The sequence below is a fragment of the Nyctereutes procyonoides genome, unplaced genomic scaffold (assembly GCF_905146905.1).
Source record: "Nyctereutes procyonoides isolate TBG_1078 unplaced genomic scaffold, NYPRO_anot_genome, whole genome shotgun sequence".
Taxonomy (NCBI): domain Eukaryota; kingdom Metazoa; phylum Chordata; class Mammalia; order Carnivora; family Canidae; genus Nyctereutes; species Nyctereutes procyonoides.
The window spans coordinates 15,954,542-15,979,477 of NW_026575140.1; the positions used below are offsets into that span (position 1 = coordinate 15,954,542).

The 24,936-nt window shown below is 40.4% G+C and overlaps 1 protein-coding gene across 7 annotated transcripts in view; it reads left to right on the forward strand.

Moving 5' to 3' along the window:
* Positions 1-24,936, forward strand: part of WWOX (WW domain containing oxidoreductase) — a 941,967-nt gene that overhangs the window by 214,814 nt on the left and 702,217 nt on the right. For all 7 annotated transcript variants that reach the window (XM_055305708.1, XM_055305709.1, XM_055305715.1 and 4 more), the window contains exon 6: positions 23,736-23,824. In XM_055305708.1, the coding sequence (XP_055161683.1) occupies positions 23,736-23,824 (89 nt within the window). The remainder of the gene's footprint in view (positions 1-23,735; positions 23,825-24,936) is intronic.

Below are 24,936 nucleotides of genomic sequence, written 5' to 3' on the forward strand. Positions count from 1 at the left end.
GGAAGACAATGCAGCATTGTGTTTGGGTTTTTATCAGTTACCTTCTGTTTGTAAACATCTGTTTGCAAACGTTGCTAGTGCCCACCCCACCCCCACCAGAAATAAAGGGTCTCATCTCTTTTTGCTTGGCATAGAGATAAGATGGAATGTCGGCTGATTTTTTTTTTTTCTTTTTTGGTCAGGTGCATAGGTATGCAACTATTTAACTGAAACTCTTAGAGTTGGCACATACTGCCAAATGACTTTCGAGAGGGAATAAGGCACTTTATTTCATTAATGGCTATGAAGCCTGGTTAATCTGCTCATTATTGCAGTTTAATTTTGTTGCTGGTTTTGATGATGTATTGAAAAACTGTATAAACCAGCAATTACAACTGGAAAACATTTCCTTTTTTTGAAGAGACCATTATTTTTCATGTGTTTAAAAATACTCAGCAAGTCACTGTTTGTGCTTTTTATTGCATTTTATTCTTAATCTTTCTGAATTATTTATTGTTATATCTTTACTGATAAATATTTGGGTTTCATTTTTTGACTCAGTGTAAGAATGTTCTTATTTAAATTATGTAAACTATTTAAATGTTTTTGTAATTATTAATGTGTTCCCTTCTAGTTCTATTTCATTTATGTTTTTCATTTTTCATGTTCTTGTGTTTTACTATATAACCTGTCTTAAAGGAAAAAAAAACCACAACCTTTTGGTTATGGAAATTACAAATATATTCACAAGGAAGGAGGATAATATAGTAATGAGCCCCTATATGCCAATCATCCTGCTTCAACAATTAGGCAATGGTTTTTCCTTATTCAGTCATTGTTCCTGTGTGTGTGTATGTGCATATGTGTGCATAAGTATGTGTGTATACCTGTGTGTATGTATATAATACACATATATGTGTGCATATTTTTCTAGTGTATGTTGCTTTATGTTTTGTGTTCAAATAACATTTTGCTTAAAGTCAGAGTAAAACCCATTTAAGTAGTGAAAATTAAAACTTCCATTATGAAAATCTTTATCTTCTCATAGATCTGTGGGCATGTGGGAGAATCTGTCACCCGTCAGGGTAAGAAGAAGCATTGTGTGTCTCTGGCTCATTGTAGGTCTCCTTACCCTAAATGTCCAGTGCTCTGAATGACGCAGAAACAGGGGCAAAGCAGCAGGACAAAGAGGTGCTCTTTGAAAGACTATCATGTGACAACATAAGTTCCCAGGCCGGCTAGGTAACATGGGTTGGGCACTTGGCCCAGCTGGAGATTAGGTGGCCGATTTTTTTTTAATTTTTATTTATTTATTTATTTATGATAGTCACAGAGAGAGAGAGAGAGGCAGAGACACAGGCAGAGGGAGAAGCAGGCTCCATGCACCGGGAGCCCGACGCGGGACTCAATCCCGGGTCTCCAGGATCGCGCCCCGGGCCAAAGGCAGGCGCCAAACCGCTGCGCCACCCAGGGATCCCTAGGTGGCCGATTTTTATAGGAAGCCTGCCTGTTTGTGGCCATGAACTTCCTTGTCTCAATTCCATTCACATTTTCTGAAACCTGATTATGGAGATATGGGATTGGTTTCTGAAGGCCAAGGGAGAAGTACTGGTCACGGGACACTGGTGCAAGATTTTGCTTTTTCTCTTTTGATGAAGATATGGCCTCAGTGGCCCCTAGATTCAATCATGACAAAAGTCCTTGATGTCTAACAATAGTGCCTACAGCAGGAAGCTCTTGGCTTAATAGTTGGACCCTGTGGATGGTATTGTAATGATAAATAACATGGATGCCACTGGTAGAGACTCAATGCTGGGTTCTGCTGAGAGCTGACCTAGGGAAGACCACAGCCATCCCACTTCCCAGCACACACACCCATGCATTTACATGTACACATACATCACTGTGGGAGGCCTACATGAGCCATCTTGCCCCTATCCTGGAGAGCTAACTTTCTTCCCATTAGCAATTGTATTTTATTTAGCTAAGTCCATCTATATAAGAACATGTCTTGGTGCCTTCGACCCGTAACCCTTCTGAAACCCTTTTTGTGATGTTACCAGAACCTCGATTTGGGGGATAGAATTCAGCATAATCAGAAAAAGACATGTGGCCTGGAATACATTTATGGACTATTTATTGTATGCTAAGCTTTTCCATGCATGTTATCCTTCATATTCATCACAGCTCTGTGGGGTTGGAGATATTATGAATTATTGGTGTTATGATTATTATAATTGCCAGGGTTATCTCTGATTACTGATTGCCTTTCCACCCAGGCACAGTGCTAGATGCTTTATACTCATTATTTAACTTAATGCTCGTAGAACTTCTGCCGGAGATATAGGATAACCCTACACTACTGGGTCTCAGAAAGCTTGGTGAATTATCCAGCATCCCACAGCTAGCTAAGGGCAGAACTCAGATTTGAGCTTGGTGGTTTCTCACCTAAGAATGGGCAGCACTTATCCTGGGGTCAGTGCTTTTTCCTGCTTATCCCTCACACACTTGGGCATTTGTTTTCTTGAGGGTCTGAGTTATGCATGAAGGCTGGACACAGTGCATGTGCATGTACTACTGCACACAAGGCAACAACCTCCCTTATCTTTCTTTCCCTTATCTTTCGAAACTACGTCTTTATTTAAAAAAAAAATTGTGCACAGGAGAAAATTTTAAATAGTACAGAAAAATCTGACTCGTCTCTTTCCGGCATTCATTCAACATCAGTCTTCTACTGAAAAATGACCTATTGCAGGTCCTTCCAGATAAAAAAAAAAAAAGAAAAAAAAACCTATGCCAGTAGTAAATTCATTCATGTATATTATATATTCACATATAATATATACTTACTTAATCACATTGGGACTCTGCTAGTACATTTTTTTTCCTGATTGAAAAGTAATGTAATGTAGTTACTTTTATAAATTTCACAATTATAGTTACATGTACATAAATAAGGAGAAAGAAGTACTTCTGAGTCTCAGAAGCAATCATTATTAATTTTGCGTGTATCTTTTTGTCTTTTAAAAATTCAAATATGTTTACCTATTTTTCTTAAAATGGCAATCATTCTCTAATCTGATTTTTTTTTTTAACCTAACATTTTGGCCATCTTTCTCTGTCGATGACTATGCTCTGGCAGTGTGATTCTAGTGACTCCACATTATACCTTCATCACTTATTAAATGAATCCCTTATTGCTGGGCACAGATGCTCTTTTCAATTTCTTGCAGCCATGAGCAATGCTGCTGATTTACCTGGCCTAAGTGAAGCTTTTAAATGCAAATTGATCATCCTTCTTCAGAAAGGTTGTTCTGATGCATATACTCTTTTTGCAGTGGTGTGTGAGGGTCTGTTTTCCCACACCTTCAGCATCACTATGAGGTTATCATTTTATAATGATTTGTATTACTCGCTGACTGAGCATTTATCTTCGTTTCATTGATGATGGAAAGGGAGGGGCTGGCTTGCCCCTTAGTTTGTCCCAATATCCTTCTCAACTTCAAAAATCACAAAGTTGAACAAAAAGTTTTCACATCTTACATTACAGTCCTTTAAAGCTCTCTGGCTCATCTGTAACGTAGGGTATGCACATTAAGTTTTTTTCCCTGTGCTTAATCCTTATTAAAGCACCAATCACTAGAGCCCCAAAACTGCTATAATGAGAGTGCTTGGGAAACATAAGAGATCGATAGTTGGTATTTAGGAAATAAATGAAACAACTTTTTGCTTGTTTGTTTTAAATCCACCTCGGAGCTGAAAGAAAGACTTAAAATGACTTAGATTGTGAGTTTCTCAGCGTTTCATAGCTTATACATTGAAGGAGGATTTTACAAATATATTTAACTTGTGTTAAACATCTCAAAACCTAGAGAAGTTGTATATAAAACATATTTTTAATAACTTGAGTTGTCAATGGTGATGGTGGAGACCCAACCTCTTAGTAGATGGAGACAGAGATGTATGTGAGAGGTCCTGATTCCTTCCTTCTTTCCTTTCCTTTCCTTTCCTTTCCTTTCCTTTCCTTTCCTTTCCTTTCCTTTCCTTTCCTTTCCTTTCCTTTCACCTCCTTTCCTTCTTCTTTCCTCCTCCTTTCCTTCCTTTCCTTTCTTTCTTTTCTTTGATTTTTATTTATTTGAGTGAGAGTGTGCATAGGAGCAGGGTTAAGGGCAGAGGCAAAGGGACAAGCAGACTCTGGCTAACCGCAGAGCTCAAAGTAGGGCTGGAACTTATGACCCTGAGACCTTGACCTGAGCTGAAATCAAGGATCAGACGCTTAGTCAACAGAGCCAGCTAGGCACCCTGTGAGTGGCCGTCATTTTAAGAAGCTCATAAGTTGGTCTGAGAAACACGTGAAGAAGCCAAGGTTTCTCACTTGGTTCCTTCGTCTATGCTTCCCACAGCAAACTGTGGGAGTCTGTAGCATGAGGCCATACTCTACCTGAGGTGGTCAGAGGTGACTTCTTGGAGGAAGTGACCATGAGCTTGATTTTGGTTTGACTCTACAAGAACATAAGGACTTAATTTTGTCATTGGGTTATTGGTAGTACTCTGTGAGGGTGACAGTGCTCATTTTGTGAACTTACATTGCTGCAGCATTCAATCATTAGTAAGTAATTTTAAATGAGCTTGATTAATAGTTCCCAGAAGTTTGAATTTAAGGATCCAATAAACCTTTTCAGAAGAAGAAAAAAATGAGAATGTGAACTTGGGCTCACCAAAGGATTGTTTATTTTTTTCCCTAAAGGTCAGTAAAATTTAATTATTTTTTCCTAAAGGACAGTAAAAACAGCAACCAAAAAAAGCAGCAAGTTGTAACAATATGCTTTTATCAACAACCAAAATTACTTTATTAAAAAAGGACATTTTAACACCAAACTTTGTGAGGTTGTATGCCTACTCTAAAGGCATATTTCATATCTTTAACTTTTTCAAAATTTCATTAACATTTTATTTTGAGCTAATTGTAGACTCACATACTAGTTATAAAAATGGCACAGAGAGTTCACTTCCTTCCTCTGATTTTGGCAGTTTATCTAACCATAACAGAACTTTCAAAACCAGGAAATTGACATTGGTCCGTGTTATCAACTGTAGGACCCCACCAAAATTGCACCCATTTTCCCCAGTAGCTTATTTAAATTTCAGGATCTGGCCTAGGATTCCACATTATCTTTAGTTGTTGCATCCCCTCGGTTGCCTTCAAGCTTTGACAGTTTCTTATTTATTCCTTCCACCATCCTTCCTGATGTTGAGAATTTTGTGTGTCTGACTTTTTTCTCATAATGAGATTGAACATATTTCAGCAAGGCTATCATAGAAGGAATCTTGTGTTCTCGGTGCTTTGCATCAGGGTCCATAATATTGATAGTCTTGTCACTAGTGATGCTCACAGTGAAGTAACCTTGATCATGTGGTTAAGGTTGTATCTGCTGAGTTACTAGTAACTAGTAATGTTACTAGTTTTTTCTTCATAATTCAAAAATATTTGGTGGGAGATACTTTGTGTTAATGTCCCTTTCTCCTTAAACATTGACATGCTGACCTTTCACATCTGTGAGTAAATCTCATCAAAAATAATTGTGATGTTTGCCTAATGGTGGTTTTGTATTTACCTCATGTTTTTTCCACTTATTAAAGTGGAATTCTCTTGAAGTAAGAGCTACCCCTTCTTCTCTGTTTATTGAGTCAATTATTTTATTCATATTAGTGTAGACTCATGAGTATATATTTTATTGTATGGTTTACAATCTAGTATTAGCATTATTTATTTTGTTGCTAAATTGTTCCAGCTTTAGACAATAGGAGCTTCTTCTGGTTGGCTTCTGTGATGGACTGCTATTTTAATTGAGTGAATTTCTCTTCTCACTGAATTCCTCCCAGCTCCCTATTTTTCATTTCATAACACCAGAGGCTAATGAAAACAGATATTTGGGACACATTGGCCTAGGGCACAGAAGGAGATTCATGGGACCATGCTTAGTGCTGAATTTGTGTCTTGTCCCTCACCTTCAGAAATGACAAAGGAGAAGATACAGGAAAGTCGTGATAGGGATATGAAGCAGGATAGAGAAAGAAGACGTTGACATGGTACTTAAAGGAAAGGCACTTATTTCTTTCAGGATTGGAAGGACCTTTCAGGGGCTTCCAGGGAGCAACATAGTTCAAGAAGAACTTACCATGTGCCAAGCAGGTGCTGGGCCATACACACTATAAGCATAACCTTATCTAACTTTCCCCCAATCTTACTGTGGAGGAGAGGTTCCAGTGTCCCGAGAGGTCAAAACACATAAAGAAAGTGTTAGAGTCAGGACTGGTGCCATGTCCTCAGGGACTCTCTGTGTATTTTCCACAGACTCCTTCTTTCCTAGCAAGTGGGACAGGTACAGGGACAAAATTTCCTGCCTGTTCTGATGATACTGCTCCCCCACTGACTCCCCACCATAAAAATATCTTTTATTTATTATCAGGGGGAAAAAAAACAAAAGAACCTTTCTGTGCAGTAATCACTGATTGGGGTGTGTGTGTGTGTGTGTGTGTGTGCGCGCACGCGCATGCACGCGCACATGTGCTTCTTCACCCTTTTATGTAATATGTGGATTTAAACGTATTTATAATGTATTTATGTAATCTGTCATGTTTTTCTAAAATCTTGCTTTTAGAGCATGCAAGTATAGGGAGTTTTAATTTGCAGCGATTTCACAAGAAATACGCACCTGAGAGTCCCAAAAGAGAAAATGTCCCTCTTTCTAGTGAACCTACTTGACCACTGCTGTTCCTTTCTTCTACTGGCCCTCCTGTTATCGCCACCTCTTAACCAGCTAGAAACAAAGAAATGGACTCTGGAAGAGATGCTAATGACAATATGAGATCCACACCTTCTGGCTCACCCCTGAGATAGTATAGGTTCTACAGTGAGCAGGAACTTGCCCAAGGTCACATATGGGGTTAGGGGAGAGCCCAGGCGAGAAGCCAGGGGTGTGCATTCCAGCCACCTTTCCGCCATCTTGCCATGGTGCTTGCTCAACAATGCCTGTCACTACCGCCAATATCTGACTGACCGAGTGGCTCAAAGGAATTCTTCCGAATGGTTTCTTAATAATAAATGCTTACATTTTCTCTTGGCCCCAGGCCAAATCCCCCCCCCCCCCATCTTGTTTTCAAGGTTGAACATTCCTTTGGAGTTAGTGACCTTGCCCTTATTGGCCTGTGGATGTCGCCCTCTGTCCATAAGCCTCCTTTCCAGGGACCCTGTTTGTAGCAAAGACTATAATTTTATTTTGGGTTTGGATATACTGATTACATTTTAGCTTCTGGTATATTTTCTTACCTGTCACAGCCATTAAATTTATTTTAATAGTTACTCTACCCTCCTGATAGCCAGTAAAGGGGGAATTGGATATTGTCTATCAATTGGCTGGTCTGTGAACTAAGGCTATATCTAATTACAAGGCATTGTATCGGTTCTGATTTATTAACCATTTACTGTGCTTCAGAGAAGGTAGCATTTTTAGTAGCACTGTTCTGCTTGGCTGTAGCCTTCCAGGAGGGCAGAGTGCCCGGAATATCAGTGATCTTACAGTTATTACTTTGTGTCATATATAATCTTGTTTTTTCCCTGCAACAAATAAATCTTTGGGACTCCCTGAAAAAAAAAAAAAAACAAGAAAAAAAAAACATTTGTGGTTACAGTATAATAAAAATAAACCGTTTGTCATGACTGCAGCTGACATTTATCAGCCCGTTTGTGGGTGCTCTTTCTCTCTCTATATAATACAGAACATAATTTGTCACTTTGTAAATACATTCCAGTCTAAATCCCTGCCAGCATCTGTTAGTGTTTGAAGGATTAATGTGCTACCCTGTGTATGTCTGCACTTGCAGGGAATAGTGCAGCATATGATTATGGATCTTGGGAGAGAGGGGAACAGGGTGTTTTCTATGCATTTTTTTTCTGCACATGTAGTCTTTCTGGACTCTTCCTGAGTGTTCTTATCCTTCTCCCATTCTGCTTAGGTACCTGGAATTTCATCATTTAAAAGGATTCTGATAGCCTGCACCCTTCCCTCTCCTGTTCATGGTCATGGTCACAGTAATAGTCTGTGTGTACTGTGGGTGGGGAGTGGCAGATGATTTGAGGTCAGTTAGACCTGGTTTATATCCTCCCTTCATCTGATTTTATGACCTCAAGTTATTTAATTTTCATTTTCTCACTTCTAAAGATGTTAATAGCACCTTCTTAAAGGTGCTGAGGATGAAGAAGGAAATCTGTGTGGATGCAAAGTGCTGGGCTGGGAAGGTGGCCAGAGTAGCTGGTGTGGCTCTACCACCCTTCGTCACTGTCAGCGTGATTGCTGGTGTGCTGCAGTCTATGCAACTGGGTGTCACTTGGAGGATCCCAGCGCACTGAGCCAGTTGCTGGTTATGTTACTGCCTCTTTTACATTTTTTCCTGTTAGTTAGAGGAGTTTGTATTTATTTTGAAATATTTATATCCTTGTAAATCAAGTGCTTGGTAGGTTCTTGGCCCAGAGAGCATCCTTCCTGTAAGAAATTGGTCCTCACCAGAGCTTGGTACTAAATTCTGGCAAGGCTGAGGGAACCAAACCGTCACCCATGGCCAGATGATTCAGAGACCTGCTGGAGGGACCATCCTTGCTTTCCCTAGCAGAGGGCATGGATTCTCCTGACTAATAATATGGCTTTAATTCTTCTTACTTTATGGAATGGCTGTAGTCTATCAATCACCCTTAATCTCCTGGTGTCATTTGGATTAGAAAAATTCTAGGACATCGAAGAAATGGCCTCATTAGCAACTCTTTTTGTGAGCAGTCTCTTTATTTCATGTGTTCATTGTTTTGTTTTTGTGGGTGTACTTTTCTGCCCATCTCACCCCAGTGCCCCCCATCCCAGGTAGCCCGTGTCTATGTTTGCACCTCTCTTCTTTCTCTCCAATGAAGGAAAAAGCGTGTAGCTTTCTTTTCATTAATAGAAACATTGTTTTGTTGCTGATGTTCTGTTTTTGTTTTTCTGAAGTACAAATGCATATGAAGAGGACAGAAATATCATGCCACATACCCAGTATGCAAGATGAGGCTTGTGATTTGGTGCTTTTTGGTTAGATTTCTAGAGAGAATTTTTAGCAGATCTGGGAACATAGAACCCAGTGGGGGGGGGGGACATCAATTCTTCCGTCACCAAATGCCTAAGAATTTGCATGCTTAGAAAATGTCTAGAAAACCACAATTTCAATTTTTGACTGGTTTTTATAAGCTTCTAGAGATTCTAAAACATAGTTCAAAAAGGTGCCAGTAGACATGTAGAATTGTGGGAACCATTTAGTGCTGATATTTATTACAAAGTGTAATGTTCCTGAAATTTAGATAATTTAATACTAGACATGAGTCACAAGGAAGTGTTAGCAGATGCTCACTGGCCATCCTTAATTCTACACAATTTGGGGCTCCTTATGCTGTGTGTTCTCTCTATCCAATGTGATAAACAACACACACTTGAAGATATGCATTTGCTGTTCTCCTTTTTTCTCTTTCTTTTATTGGAATCTATAAGTCATAACAATTTCAAGGCTGTCAGACTTCAGGAAGCCCACCCAATTTTCTTTTTTTTTTTTCCACCCAATTTTCTTGATTGTGTTCTAAAATGGAGGTTAGCAAACTGTGCTCTTCTGGGAGGAAATCCAGCCCAATGCCTGTTTTTGTAAGTCAAGTTTTATCGGAATGTGGCCATGCCCATTGATTTACATTATCTCTGGCAGTTTCTGTTGTCATGCTCCAAAAGTGGAGTAGTTTATATGACACACAAAACCTGGAATACTTACTATCTGGCCCATTCAAGAAAAACTTTGCTGACTCCTGTTCTAGAGGACTTAAGTCCATTTGGAAAGAAAAAAATCTGTTCTATGAGATCAGAATGAGCAGGTGGTTTAATTAGAATCATATTTTCCACATATGGAAACAATTGAAATTACACAAGACTTAGTTATCAAACTTGGTTAATCCAAAGCCTGGGGAAAGGGAATAGGGGGAGAGGTTGAAGTTAGCTGTTTTTTCATCATAAAGTTAAAATTTTAATGGGCAAAGTAAAACAAAAGGGTGTAAAAGATTTCAGGTTCATAGAAGGAACAACATTCTTAGTAGTGGTATGTTTGGCCACACCAAACTCTTCTGGACTCAGGGATAATTTCAGAGTTGGGAAGTTCTGATGCCAAGACAATATTAGTATCTTGTAAAGAGAATTGGCTTATCAGAGTGGAGGGAAAACTGAAATCCCAGTTCTGCCAGCTACTAATTAAATGATTTTTTAATCAGATTTTTCTTGATTTCATAGCCTTTTATTTATAAAATAGGTCTACCTTGTAAGGGTTCCACGGGGTAAAATGTGGGAAAATCTATTATCGTCCCTTCCCTGTATGGTATCTGCCAGAGAGTTGGTCCTCAAAAGCGTTTAGTTCACAGTGAATGTTTGCCCCATGGAACAGATTTTGTACATTTATGCAGGGGAAAGATGTCTTAAGGTTTGACACATGTGATGACAGTTGACACTTGGCTTAACTGGAAAGTATGAGCCTCAGCCATAACACCCCCAGGTCCTCCTGAGGGTTGCAAGGCAGGCCCGGCATCCCAGAAAGGAGTACAGCTTCATAAAGCCAGTGCTTGCATTTAGGAAAAAAAGAGCAAATGGACCAGGGCCTCCCTTTACAGAGGTGAAACTCTGGGTCATCCCATCACGCTGCAGCAGCGGAAGACCTGCCTGTAGGGAACATGTGTATTGTCAAGCCAAAGGGAAAGGGGAAGATGCCGCTTATAAATATTGAAGAGGCAGGGAGAGCGTGTGGTATGGCCAGGCTGCTTTAGCATGCACGCCATTCCAAAGTGGCTTCTAATGGACATTTATAAGGTGGTGTCCCCCGCCCTCCCCCTCCCCATCTAATGCTGTCTGAGATGCTCTTTTGAAAACATGCAGTCTGTAACTTAACTGGCTTTTAACAGAATTGGCCAATGTGATTCATTCGTCCCATTTGGCTATGAGAGAGGAGACCACAGAGCAAGTCAGATGTGACTGTGGCCATGTGCCGATGCCCAAACCTGCATGCTTTGTGCATTGAGGGGACAGGACATCCGTCCACTGCTTTGGCTCTGTATACAGGTGTTGGCCTCACTCTGACACTCTTCATGGGCTTCCCTTCCCTTGGCTTCTGCTTGGACTTCATTTCCTGAAGCAGTCCTGGTTCGGCTGTCCAACAAGCCCTCACTGGCCCACCTTTCTCTCTCTCTCTCTCTCTCTCTCTCTCTCTCTCCTCAAGAGCATGAAACTTTCCAGAGTAACCGGCTTCAGTGGAAAAACAGTTATCACTAACCTGATATACCCTACTGGGCTGAATTTTTTTAAATTAATTCAGAAGTCATAATGGCTATTGTCTCTCAAAGACTTTTTCAGGCTTATTTTATGCTATTTGGGCTTTAGGATCAATTTTTTTTTTCAACTCTCTGATGTGCCTGATTTCATTGCTGTCAGCTGGAGGATTCTTCTTCCCTTAGCACACGTCTTTCTTGTAATGTCTCCCTTAGCACACGTCTTTCTTGTAATGTCTCCATTGAAGAAGCCCCTACACACTGACCTTTGGCTTTTCTCTTGAGCTTGGCAAGTACTTGATTGGCCTTTCAAGGGGTAGACAGAAAACAGTTTTACCAAGTGATTTCCAGTGTATGACACAGATCCACATGGATGTCCTTGATCAACAGGTGGCTGTTGTTCATTTGGTGAATAAATATCCCACTTTCTTCACCCAGGGTCCCTCTGGCCCTAGGAAAATAGTATAATCTACATTCATCGTAAGGAAGGAGAATGAAAATACTCGCCGCCTAATTCATAAGAGGAACAGCCCTGGAGTTACACATCCTTCCACTTACAGGCCTTTGGTAGAAGCCTGGATGCTCCACCCACCTCCATGTGCACTGGGAAATGTGCTTTCTGGCTCTACTCCTTTCTCTGCGAACCCCACACTGTGGAAAGGGGAGAGCTATTTTGAGGGATGCTAGTTCTCTCTTTCCATATATACAACCTGGAGGTGATTTTTAGAATCTAGTCTGTTGGTTTCTGCCTTTTAATATGTGAATTTAAGTACATTTATATTTCTCATGAGTATGGTTATATTAATACTCATTTCTGAATTTTATTTTGTGTTTCCTCTCTACTAAGTGTTTTCCTTTATTATTAAATTTAATTATTTTTGGATACTTTTTTTTTTCTTTTTGGATACTTTTTTGGATTCATCCAGTTTCTTTATATCTCATGTATCCCATATATCCCTCCCCTGCTGCTCGTTTAGAAGCTAAAAGCTCTTCCTACTGTCCTTCTCCCCTTCCTTCCTTCACTCTCTCCTTCATTCTCTCTTTCCTCCTCTGTCTTGCTCTCTCTCAGAGTCACTCTGGCAATTTCTACATACATACCTAAATTTTCTCTTACAAAGTGTAAAGTTATTTATATCTCTCATGTTAACTAAACCATACATGATTTAATGACTCAGTGAAATCTCCCTTCTATAAAAAATACCTTCCTTGTTATTGTTGTTTCAGTTCTGTCTCCAACCCCCTTTTAAACATAATTTATTTGGTTTTGCAGCTCATGTAAAAGATGCCAGGCATTTGGGGATCACTTGACTGTGACCTTTCTTTTGTGTGTGTCCTCATCTGTTTCTGCCTTTATGGGTGTTTTGGTTGGAACCTGGAAGAGGCTGCTTAGGCACATGCCACCTCATTTTTCTCTGAGGTGTGTGTATATGTGTGTGTTATCTTTTCCATATTATTTGTTGAATACTTTGCCTTGTTTTTGTAGAACTTTTGAAAGGTTTCTCCCTTTGGATTCATCCATAAACTAAAAATAACCACCATGGTCACTTCTCAGCTTTGATAATGCTGTTCTGTGTTTACCGCATGCTTTGCATACCAAGTTCATCTCCATCATCCAGCATTGTGGCCAAGCCTGCCAGCATGAAGCAGCAGGAGAATGCCCGGCTTCCCAAATGGCTTACAGAAAGCCATTGCTGCTAATATCATTAGCCTAGTTTTATCTCTCCTTCTGAATTTGTCCTAAGTTTGGTGGTACGTTTTTCATTCGTTTCCTCAATTAAATCCTGCCTCAAAAACCTGCTCTGTGACACTTGCTGGGTATCAGGTATTTGAGATCGAATTATAAAACTTTGCATTTTAATTTACTATAAATGTCAATGTGAATTATTGGTTGTTTGGGTTTTCTTTCATGGTCTCCCTCAGCATTCTTGGGAATGGCAATTGTTAGAACCTTTTTGGAGGGCACCCAGCAAAATCAATCAAGATTTAAAATGTGGACATCTCTTGATCTTGCAATTCTACTTCCAGGAATTTTCTCCTATAGAAACTCTTCAGATATTGTGAAGTACAGGTATTGCAGCATTGCTTTCAGTAACAAGAAACTGGAAAGAATATAAAATAATATTAATTACAATAAAAGCAGTGGTTAACACTCCCAGAGCATCCGTATAATATAATGTGCTTTTCATGGCTCCTATCTCCCTGAATCCTCACAGCAACCCTGAGGAGGACAGTCTTCTATGATTTCTTTTCTTATAGACAGGGAAGGTTAGACACTGGGAATTTAAGCAGTAAGTTCCCAAAGCTAGTGAAGGTTGTGGAGGGCTGTGTTCTCCTAAGGGGATCAGTTTTTAATAAATGATTGAGCAGCCCCTTCAATGACCTAAACATACTGGTTGGAATAAGTGGGAGTAGAGTTCTATTAAGATACATCAGATTATGTATTAGTTGCGAAAAACAATACTATAAAATAACATGTAAGCTACAATACTGTGTTTGTAGGAAAACATTGTTGCGCCATGTTTTTGTATGTGTAGAAATTATATTCGGGAAGGATTTGTGTCATGCTGTCATTCTCATTATCTTTGGGTAGTGGGATTTGGGAATTGTTTTCACTTCATAAAATCCACTTGTGCATTATTTGTACTTTCATCAGGGAGCCAGTTTGATTTTTACAACCCATGATACATTTAAGTAGCTGAAGACTGACTACTTAGTGTGGGTCAGAGATCCTCTCACCAAACTCACACGTACAAGTTGGCACTGTTGACATCTGAGGCTGGTTGTCAGGGTGCTACCTATTTGTTGTAGGATGTGTAGTAGGATTGGTAACCTCTACTGTTAGATGCTGGTACACCCCTCCAACAAGCTGTGACAACCAGAACTTCTGCAGACTTTGCCAGATGTCCCTTCAGAAGTTGAGTGCTTCTGCTTGAGAACCCTTGAGAGAGACGCTGTCCAATCCATGTGTGGTATTCTCCATATTAAAGATTCTATTTATGATCACTTCTCTCCATCTGAGGTTCTCCAAACTTCATGAGTCCTTTGTGAGGAATTCAGAATCCTCTAAACCATAGCAGAGAAATCTTACTTTTCTCTTTATATTCAACTAAGCATTCTTGGCTTGCCACCAGGTAATCAGTGGGCACCAGATCTCTGTGTTTTCAACTCTGCACCTCTTTGTGAAATGAGGGGGGAGTGCACTGATACTTCTATCTGTGACTTCCCCAAAAGAGGGGGTTCCGATGCTTAACAAGTTTCATGAAGAACACAGCTATTAAACATTCAAAATATATATACTGTTCCTGTTGAGAATATAATTATACAGTAAATTAGCTCATGTCCAGTATGTTGCCTTTTAAGCACATCTTTGATGTTTCCAGTACTTACATAAGATATAGGGCCTGTTTATTAAGAGTCTTCAACTGTGTATAAAACTAGAGCAGTCAAAAGTAATGGTGTCTGCTGAAGGATTCTTTATCATATGAATTTACCTTTAGTCATCTATTATTTATTTCAGCTATTTTATATGCCATTATAATAAATATTATGACAGAGAAAGCTTTTATGCTTCAACTTATTGTAGTACTCTTTACTTGCCTGCAATCCTTCAGGAAAATGTAACCATGCTTTACCTATAGTTAACGTAAATCATCACTTACATTAGAATGAAAAATTCACTATGAAAAAAGGCTCTTTCTTCAATAGCAAGGCATAAATGCACAATCATGTTGACTGCCAAACTCCTGTGCCATCCGCTGTCCTTCCTTAAACTGTTTTTAAGCTGCAAAGTGAATGCATTGCATAGAGGGAAATTGGAAGGTTTTCGAATATTTTCACTCTCTTGTTAGTTTCTGGCAAGATAAGCATTTTTTATCCAGAGTGCAAAATATTGCCAATTACTGTCTAAGCATTTTTAATAGTTTTGCTTTACGTGGCATGTAACTCATACACCAGATTAAATAAGCTGTTACCCAGTGCAATTTCTCCTTGAATCAGCCTCACAATTACCTATAGATATTGATACAGTTATTTTATAAATTGAGTTCCAGCAACACAAGGCAAAAATTTTGACCTGTATATAATGAAGAAAGAGTTGTCATGATTTTCTTATTAGGGCTGTTGTGTATTTTGCAAGAGAGAGGAGGGAAGGGTTAGGCCGTGCTCATGGGGACCCTGGAGTAGGGGTTGATGCTGAGGGTTGATGTAAAGGTTAGAAACGACAAATTCAGTCCGTATCCCTCAAGACTTTACAAAAACTCTTGGGCTTTGCTTAGGATTTTTTTTTTTGGTTTGGTTCCCTACTTGGAGACATAGAACCTTCTCTAAGAGTATTTTTCTTGTTAAATGCATAGTGGTATGCAGACCAATGCAATGTTTAGAGCCAGAAAAGAGACTCTCAGACTCTCTTTTTCTCTGGGATGCCCTATCTGGAAGAGCATTTACCAGTGCATACTTTTGATGTTTAGGCTCAGCCAAGATTGGGCAAACTCCCTGTCAATTTACTCATGATCTGGTGTGGGTTGTTTGATGGAAAGGTACCAGAGCCGAAAGTAGATATGAGAATCCATCCACTTTTGCGCTCCTCAGTGAGGAGATTGCCATTTGTTGCCACCACTAACGTCACTTAAATTATACTGGAGAAATTAGTGCTCTGAAGTCCCACATAGGATATTGATGAATTATTAAACCAGTTTAGTTAGGTCTGCATTGTAGTTCAGTGAATAATGTCATGTCAATATTATGCTCAGCGCCAGTGTCTGTTGCTGTTGTAAATGTGACAAGTCCTATTTAAGGTTTCAGAACATAAAATCAGGACTGAGAGTATGTAAAGTGGAAGGGTGAGAGACATCAGCATAATGCAATTAAGGCCCATTGGATTAGAATTTGCAGGATGCCATTAGCAATAAGCTCTGAATGTAGATTATTGCCTTAGTTACATTTTCTCCTTCAGCAATAGGCTTCTCTTGTAAATTCTAAGCATATAAAATAAATATGATATAAAATAGACACAAATAAGAATATATAGATGATGTTAATTTCTTTATAGCTTCTTGGTGTTATATGTTGAAGAATATGACGACAGGGGTACAGCGTAGTGTGCTCTCCAGCAAAGATAAGAGTTCGGGAGCTGGCCACATCTCAGTTGGAAACCTGGGTCTGTGTCTCACTAGCCATGCCACTTTAAACTTTTATCAGCCTCTGTTTTCTAGTCTATAAAATGGGGGAAATGATATACACTTCAAAAGATTTTTCATATTACTCTTAATTGAAAAATAAATGCCAAGCATATCATAGGTGCTCCTTATTTTTTCAGCTTTTATAATTAATAAATGTATGTAAATGAGAACTTTTTTAAGAGAAGCACAGAAATGAATTCTTCTATCAGTTTTAGAGAGGTGTAGGTGCACACCCATCAAATCCTCCTAGATTGGCACCTTCAAGTTAGAATATACAATAGCTCATTGCCCTTAAACAGTAAATCTTGTATCTGCCATTGCATGGGATGAGCCCCCACTGCTGAAGGAGAATTTCCTCTGGGCATGCTGGAGGCTGGGCTCCCTGCACTTGCTCAGTATATCTGGGTTTTTCCATCTTCCCAACCTCCAACTGTATTGTGTACTCTTCTTTTTGACCAACTCAGAGATGATGCTTTCAATACAAAATGAAGAGCTCTTCTCACTAGAGCTCCTGCTCTAGGATTGGGTCAAAAGTGTGTGTGTGGTCAAGGTGAGTGGAGGAAGCAAGGGTCACATACTAGATTTGAAATATACTTACTTGATTAACTGAGCATGACGCATAACGCCCAACAGCTCTTGGTTCCCACACCAAATACTTTGGGTTCGTTACAGGGAGAAATCAGATTGTGGGGCGAATGCATCGATACACTCCCAGCTAATTCACAGGGAGTGTATAATTAATGATGATTTTCAAGTGAAAGTTTGTTTTTGAAGTATGGTTGGCCACTTGAATTAGTTACAAAAATAGTCTTCTAAAGGCCTGTTGCCATGAGATATTCTTTTTTGTTCTTCCACTGATGATAAGCAGATTATGAGTGATGCAATGATATGGGGAAGAAGAAAATAAGTAAAGGAAATAGAAGCTATGGAATATATATATTTACCTTTAGAGGCAGAATTAGTGAATGAATTCACGCTTGTAAATATTGTCTCTCTTATGGTTGACCAACAGCAGGACAGTATGCTGCTTCTTTATAAGGCACTGATAGACCTAGTGGGTTTCCTGGGGTTGGCCTTGATGTGAGGGCCTCTGGGGGGCAAAAGAGTTGTGAGGGAGAGAACAGGAAGTTTTTGTGGGCATTTTGGAGCATGGAAGAGTGATTAAAATCATGGCTTAGGGTGAACCTTGGCTCTGCCACTGTTATCTGGGTGAAGGTGTGTAAGAGCTTTCAGAACTTCAGTTTCTACATCTATAAAATGGTGGATGACAGCTGCCTCCACCTGCCATTTGGATTGGGGATTTGTGGGAATAAAAGGTACTGTGCGGCAAGGACTCATGGCCAGCCTTCTATGATCATTCCTGTTGGCCAGTTATGTCCCATTCAGCCCTTGCAGTGACGAGTGAAATGATTCCATGCTGCTGCCGATGATGATGATGATGATGGTGATGATAATGATGATGATGGTGGTGGTGGTGGTAATGGTGATGATGCTGATGGTGGTGGTGGTGGTGATGGTGGTGATGATGGTGATGGTGGTGGTAATGGTGTTAACAAGGTATGAATGACAACAAAAATAATCTCAATAAGGATATTCATTGCTAACAGTTACATAATACTTGTCAAGTAGTCAGGCACTATTCCAAGTGCTTTATACAGATCACCTCACTTCCTGGTAAGGCAGGTGCTACCAGAATTTCTGTTTTATAGAAGGAAAAGCTGAATGTACAAATGAGAGATGTAACTTGCCCATCTGGTCAGTGCTGATCCAGACGATACAGCTTGAGTCTATGGCCTTTAACAATATCTTTTAGGTTCAAACCACTCATTGAATTTGGAAACTGGATTACATGGCCTCAGGGGGATTCAGCAAGCCCCCTTCTTCCTGCTTTGGAGTCAGATATCACCTCCTTTGCTGAATTGCTATTCATACTTTCTATGAGTTACTTATGTTAATTTTATGAAATAACGAAGGGAGACCACAATTACTAATATGCTTTATTATTGAAAAATAAGGAGTATCATGTTTTAGCAGTGGCTTTCCGAGTAATGATTATAATAGTTATTCTTTAAGTGCCCCAGGGCTTATATACAGGATATCTCATCTTTACCCCAACCATACAAGGCAAATGCCCATTTTCCATTGAGGCAGCTGAGGCCGAGAGCATCCATATAGCTGCCCTGAAGTCAATGCTGCCAGGGCTGTGACCACACGGGGCTGTGGCTTCCAGGTCAGCCTGGCTCTGCTGTCTCTGCTGTGGATGACAACATTTCCCCACTTCTTCGTTTAAATACCGCATGATCCCCATATGGTTCTTTTGGTTTCAGGCGGTATCACATCTGAGTCACACTTGGCTAGTTTGTAGTCATAAAATGATATGAGAGATCACTCATTTAATGACAACAACTCATATAATGAGCAGTCCTTTTGGTTTGGCATTTACAGACTCTTGAATCACTCAGGCAGATTTTGGAACTTAATAAAGTCCAAGAAGACTTGGCCTATTGAGGGTGTCCGTGAATTGTGTCACCAGCAAGTGTCCCCGGATCCCAGGGAAATGGAGGAAGAGCATGTGGGTTGCTTAATTACTATGCTTTTCTAGCTGAGCCCGGGGTGTCGGGAGCAGGTGGGCTTCTCAGCTACTTAGAAGTTGCCTGATGCTTCATGTGTGGGATGCCACCTGTGCAGTTCTGTCTTAAAATGATGGGTACCAGCATCTGTATACATAATTTAAAATAAATTTACATTCTTATTCTGCCTGAGATGAGAAGATTGTATACTGGTGTGATTAGAGAAAAGAGTGAGGATTTGGGGAAGGGTTGAGAGAGGCATTTTATAGCATTTTAAGATTCAAAGCTCTTGGTATGAAGTTCTTCCTGTTAAACAAAGGTGGGTAGGTGGATGGATGGATGGATGGATGGGTAGATAGATCTGTCTATCTAGATGGCAAAGGAGAAGGGAGGGACATATGGAAGGTTAACAGTTTATTTTGGAGTTAGTGGGATTGTAGATGCCTTTTGTTTGTCCTTATTCATCTGTCTTTTCTGAATTTTTCTGTAATTAATGAACTTGTAAAATAGGAAGTAGCCTGAAATAACTCTGGAAAGGGCAAAATCATGGACTGGGTGTTAGTCATTACCATTTATATATATATATATATATATATATATATATATATATATATATGAATTCATATATATGAATATATTCATATTATATATATTACTGGGTGTTAGTCATTACCATTCATATATATATATATATTTTATATTTGTATTTCCATTTGTATTTTTGAGTACATGGAGGGTTGTACCTTCCTAAGCTAAGCATAACCACATGACTTGCTCTGCCAACAAAATGTGATCAGAAGCAACATCTGTACTGCAGGGTGGGGCCTTGAGATCCACCTATGTGCAGTGTGTCACATTCTCGTCTTCACACTAAAGGCTAGTGATATTACAGAAGGTGGAGGCCCCATCTGCCTGGGACCCTGGCTAGCCACGGCGAACACGGTCTAACTGACCTGAGATGGGCATGAAGTGTGAGCAAGTAGTAATCCTTGATTGTTTTAAGACATTGAGGTTTGGGAGCCGTTCAATAAGGATACTGAAGCGCCTCCTCCTGATTGGTATGGAGGCAGTTGAATGAGTCATACTAATGAATTTGGATAGTATCTTATTGCCCATTGTAAGCTACAAAGGGGTTTGGGACTTTGGAAATGTGCTTGTTTTGCCAATCCAAAGAGCAGACCCTGCCCAAACAAGGCCTGGACTTCTCATGTTGTAGATGGCAAATGCTAATTTAACATTTCTTAATTTAAAAAAAAACCCACCAGTTCTTTAGTGGTGGTGGAACAGTCTGTATCTTGCATGTGGTGATTGTTATATGTATCTAGAATAAAATGAATAGAATAAAATGTCATAGAATTATATACAAATATATTCCAAATAAAAGAAAATGAGTGTCTCCCCAAAATGGTGAAGCCCAGGTAAGTCTGTGGTTTAATGAGCTGTGTTTGCACCACTGTTGATTTTCTGGTTCTGATAATGTCCTATAGACATGGATAAGATGTCACCATTGGTGGTGCTGGGAGGCAGGTGTACGGGCACTCTTGGTGCTATTTTTGCCACTTCTTGTGAGTCCATAACTAGTTCCAAATTGAAGTTAACAACAACAGAAAGTTCGTGAATTAAAACCAGGGAAGTGCATTGTGGTCAGTTCCAGGTTCCTGGCCAGATGTGGCAGGAAAGATCACACTGGCAGATAGAGCCTCTTGCCTCAACCTAGCCCTCAGCAGTTTATCCCTCAGAAATGGGTTCTGTTTGCAGTGCCTCAGCCACTGCATCCTCGTTTAGGGCACATCTTGTGATAAATAATTCTATAATGCTGTCAGGTTTGTTAGACAATCAGAAAAGCAACCCTTCCTCCTGACCCCCAACACGCACACAAACACATCCACCCTCCCTGATTCTAAAAGTGGTGTTTTTTTTTTTTTTTTTTTCCCTTCCCTGAACTTACCAGATTGCACTCAATTTCTCTGCATTTCTCAGGGTCAGTAGCAGAAACAGGAAACCTGATGCCGGGGGCAAGAGAATTACCTGAGTAATAGTGTGTAGACTTGAATCACTGTCCCCAGGAGCCTAGTAACCCACAGCCTGTGGATTAGTCTGTTGAACTACTTGGTGGCTTGTGACCCCTTGTTCCCTCTAGATGTGTATGTTCTGATTTTGTTCTCATTGGTAGTGGCAGCTCTGTACCTTATTTTAAAGTGAAGGGGAAGGACCAGTGTAAGTTACGCATACAGAAGGTTATAGTGGCCCACTTGGCTGAGCCATCGTTTTCTTTGGGAGATTGCTTTGGGGTCACCATCTAGGAATGTTCTTACCGTTTCATGAGGGAAATATGTATATGCATTTTTATGATACATAGGCTGCATATCCCTTAGGGTGTCCCTAAGGGGTTTGGCTGAGAGGAATGATGTCTTTACCATTTTCCCCAATACAATGAGTATTTGGGTTTCCTCTTGTGATACACTCAAAGTTCTGTAAGAGTCTGTGTGCAGCAGTGAGCATCATGCCCTAAGTGAAGTAAGGCTGAGGCCAGAGCAGGTAGGATGAGCCCCTTTATTTGCTAACTCTTAATGTCAAACTGGGTAGTGAAGCATTTATGAGGCATAAGAATCTATGAGGAATACAAGTTAGCCATTGACAGGCTCGGTACTCTGAAGAGATTTTAGTCATGGGACAGTTAATCAGCCATGCAGACAGGAGGTGAGTGGCATTTATCTCCTGGTCTGGAGGCCCAAGCTCTCTACACAGTACAATCTCACTCAAGGGCATTCATTTTTGCCATCAGTGGTGTCTTTCTCTATAAGACAAGGGGTATGGCCTCAAGTCATTCTGGATCCTCCACCTTTGTTCTTCTCTGGTCTTAGGAAACTCATAACAAAACCCATGTGTTAGCACATTCCTGGCTCAGGTTAAATGCTTCTCCTCCTCCTTCCAAAATTGGCACATTTGTGCACCTGCCACTGTTACTCAAGGACCTTCAATCTACACTGGCCAACCTGCCTTCACAACATCCATATGCTATTGGAACTTGGGGCAGTCATTTAGTCACCTTACATCCCTTTCCCTAAAACTGAGCTCTTTAGGAGACATACCCTGGATCCTTCAGGATCTAACAGCAAGCTGGTCTGACGCACTCTTCATTAACATCATTCCATCCATTGTGCTGTGCTGTAGCCCACCCAAACTACAGTTCCCTGCAGACCAGAAAGAATTGGATACAGTAGACATCTTATCTCCTTCTAGTGAAGTTCTCTCTTCCAGGCTGGATGTTAGGTACTTTACACCCATTCTCACAAGTCTGTGAGCAGATAATATTCGCCTTTTACAAATGAGGCTCAGAATCTGCAATGGCCAAGGTCAGTTGGCCTCCCTGCTGCCTCTGGCTGATGCTTATTGTTCATGGCTTGGGACTTGGGTTACAGCCCAGGATGCTAAGACTAAGCATCTCAGCATAGTTTGTGGGACCCCTCCCCCAAGTAAGACAGTTGAATGGAGCATGTGCATGGCAGTGCTGTTTGCATCTCCTTCATAGCATTAGAGGTACCACGTTCATCTCTGCATTCTCACTGTAGCATCACAGTCTAGATGAGAATTCCCAGGCTTGCCGTTTGCTCGCTGGGACTTTCCTCACCTGAACAGACAGTGGCCCTGGCATTCTTGGCTGTCCGTCCTTTGGAGGAGATGGGTCTATGAAGTGATCGTATTTAATTACATACCCTACAGCCCAGCCAGACTTAAAAACTGAGGGTGCCCCATAAACACAGAACAAGTTGGATGGTAACCCTGATCTTTCCAGAATTATGCTAGGATGCTCTCCAGTGGAACATGATTGCTTCAAATCCTGATGCCCTTGGCCTTCTAGGTTCTGTCAAGAAGGGAATGTGGGCTTTTGTGTCAGGCATACTGGGGTGAATCCTCACCCTTGACACTTCTTAGTTCTGTGATCTTTAATGAGGCCACATGTAAAGTAGGGGAAGTATAACCCATTCAGTTGTTATGGGGAGGAAACAAGCTGGTGTATGGAAGTACCCAGGCCACGGTCAGCCTGGAACAGACTGTAGTTATTGTCATCATCTACATGTGCCCCACCTATCTGGAGGGTTTCCTGGGTTGTGAAACCAGAGCTCCTTTGTGGGATCAAGGTCACTCGGGGTCCATTGGAATAAATGAGTTTTGCCTGCTTTGTACTTTCTCTAAATGAATCATCTTTAATTTTTGATGCAGGCTCAATGGAATCATTTCAGAACCTGCATGGCAGCTTTTGAGATTAAAATATCATCTACTGAATTTTTACACGAGCCAGGCTTTGTCCTGGCATTCCCTTATTTTTAGAGTTTTTATTTTAGGACACAGATTGAGAGGAGATGCTTGAGCCTGAAGACCCTTTGGATCCTGTGCACTGAGTGAAACAGCACAACCCCCAGCCTGTGGTTTTAGCAGATTCCCAGCCTCACATCCTCCCAAACTTGGCAGTAAAAGCCCTGTTCTTCCATTCATTCCAATGATTTATATTCTCTCTGGGCGTCTAATATTAAACAGGGGAATTCCGACATGTTCCATAACACATTTACTGTAACTTGATACCATGAACTAAACTTGCTGTTATTTATCATTTCTTTTTATTTTCTCTCATTCCAGCACAAAGCCAAGGTAGAAGCAATGACCCTGGACCTCGCTCTGCTCCGTAGTGTGCAGCATTTTGCTCAAGCGTTCAAGGCCAAGAATGTGTGAGTGTTCCAGTGGAGGGTTATAGATCATAATATCTTGCTATTGTAATGTCTTTATCAGATGAACACAATTGGGAAAACACCAATGCAAGGCTGTTGTGTTGTCCCGTTGTCCAAACAGCAGGCTCATTTATATTGGCCCTGTTAAGGTGTACCGTATTTTTTTGACTTCTTGAGTCACCCTCATTATGAGATGTGTCATCAATCTAATAACAGCTCCCCCAATAAAAAAGGAAAGACACTATTCAAACACTAGTAAAAATAGCTAATAAAAGCCAGCTGATTGTAGGATGTGTCCTGATCACCGATGTGTTTGCCGTGCATCTTAGAATCGAGGAAAAGCATTTTAATTGCATCCAGGAACAAGTAGCCTTACTAATCCAGTCCTTCAAGGAGGCCGAGAATCAGACAGGAGAAGGTTCTACTGTTTCTACGTCTGCAACCATTTTATGCGGTGTGTGAACGTGGTTCCAAAACATGGACTCATATTGTGAGAAGGTTACTCTTTTCTTTCCTTCTTTTTTGTTTTTCAGAATGCCCGAAGGAGGAAGCCTTAGCTAGGGCCTGGCAAGTGTTTATGCCATCACATGCCAACGTCCTTTCCTAACAGAGAGAGAGCAGACCTCAGACCTGGAGCTGGAGCAAGCAGTGGTGGCTAGCTCCATTTTAATTACAATATTTTGTTTCCAAGTGTTTATTTTTATGGTTCCCTCATATTGAGGGCAAGCAATACTGGTTTCTCATTTAACGTAGTGGTTTAAATTTCATTTAAAAAAATAACTGCATTTAATTTTTTTTTTCAGTGAATTGATTTAAACATGAGGATTAAGTTTAATAACAGTACAGGTGGTGCCAAGGATAAGATAGTTCCAGAAGTGCCATCAGAATGACTGAATTTGGGAGAATGCTGATAAATGACGAGTTGTCTTTGGGTTAGGCTGTGTTGGAAGCATTGGTTTTATAGTTCTCCAAGCAGATGACGGATATATGGGGAGGTATTTAAATCAGATATTCAGAAGGTACTATGTAGATCTGTGCCTGCAGTGCTGACCAGTGTCCAGTCTCTCTTGAATCTGCCTCAGTTTCTCACTCTGCTCTTGAATACTGTCAAC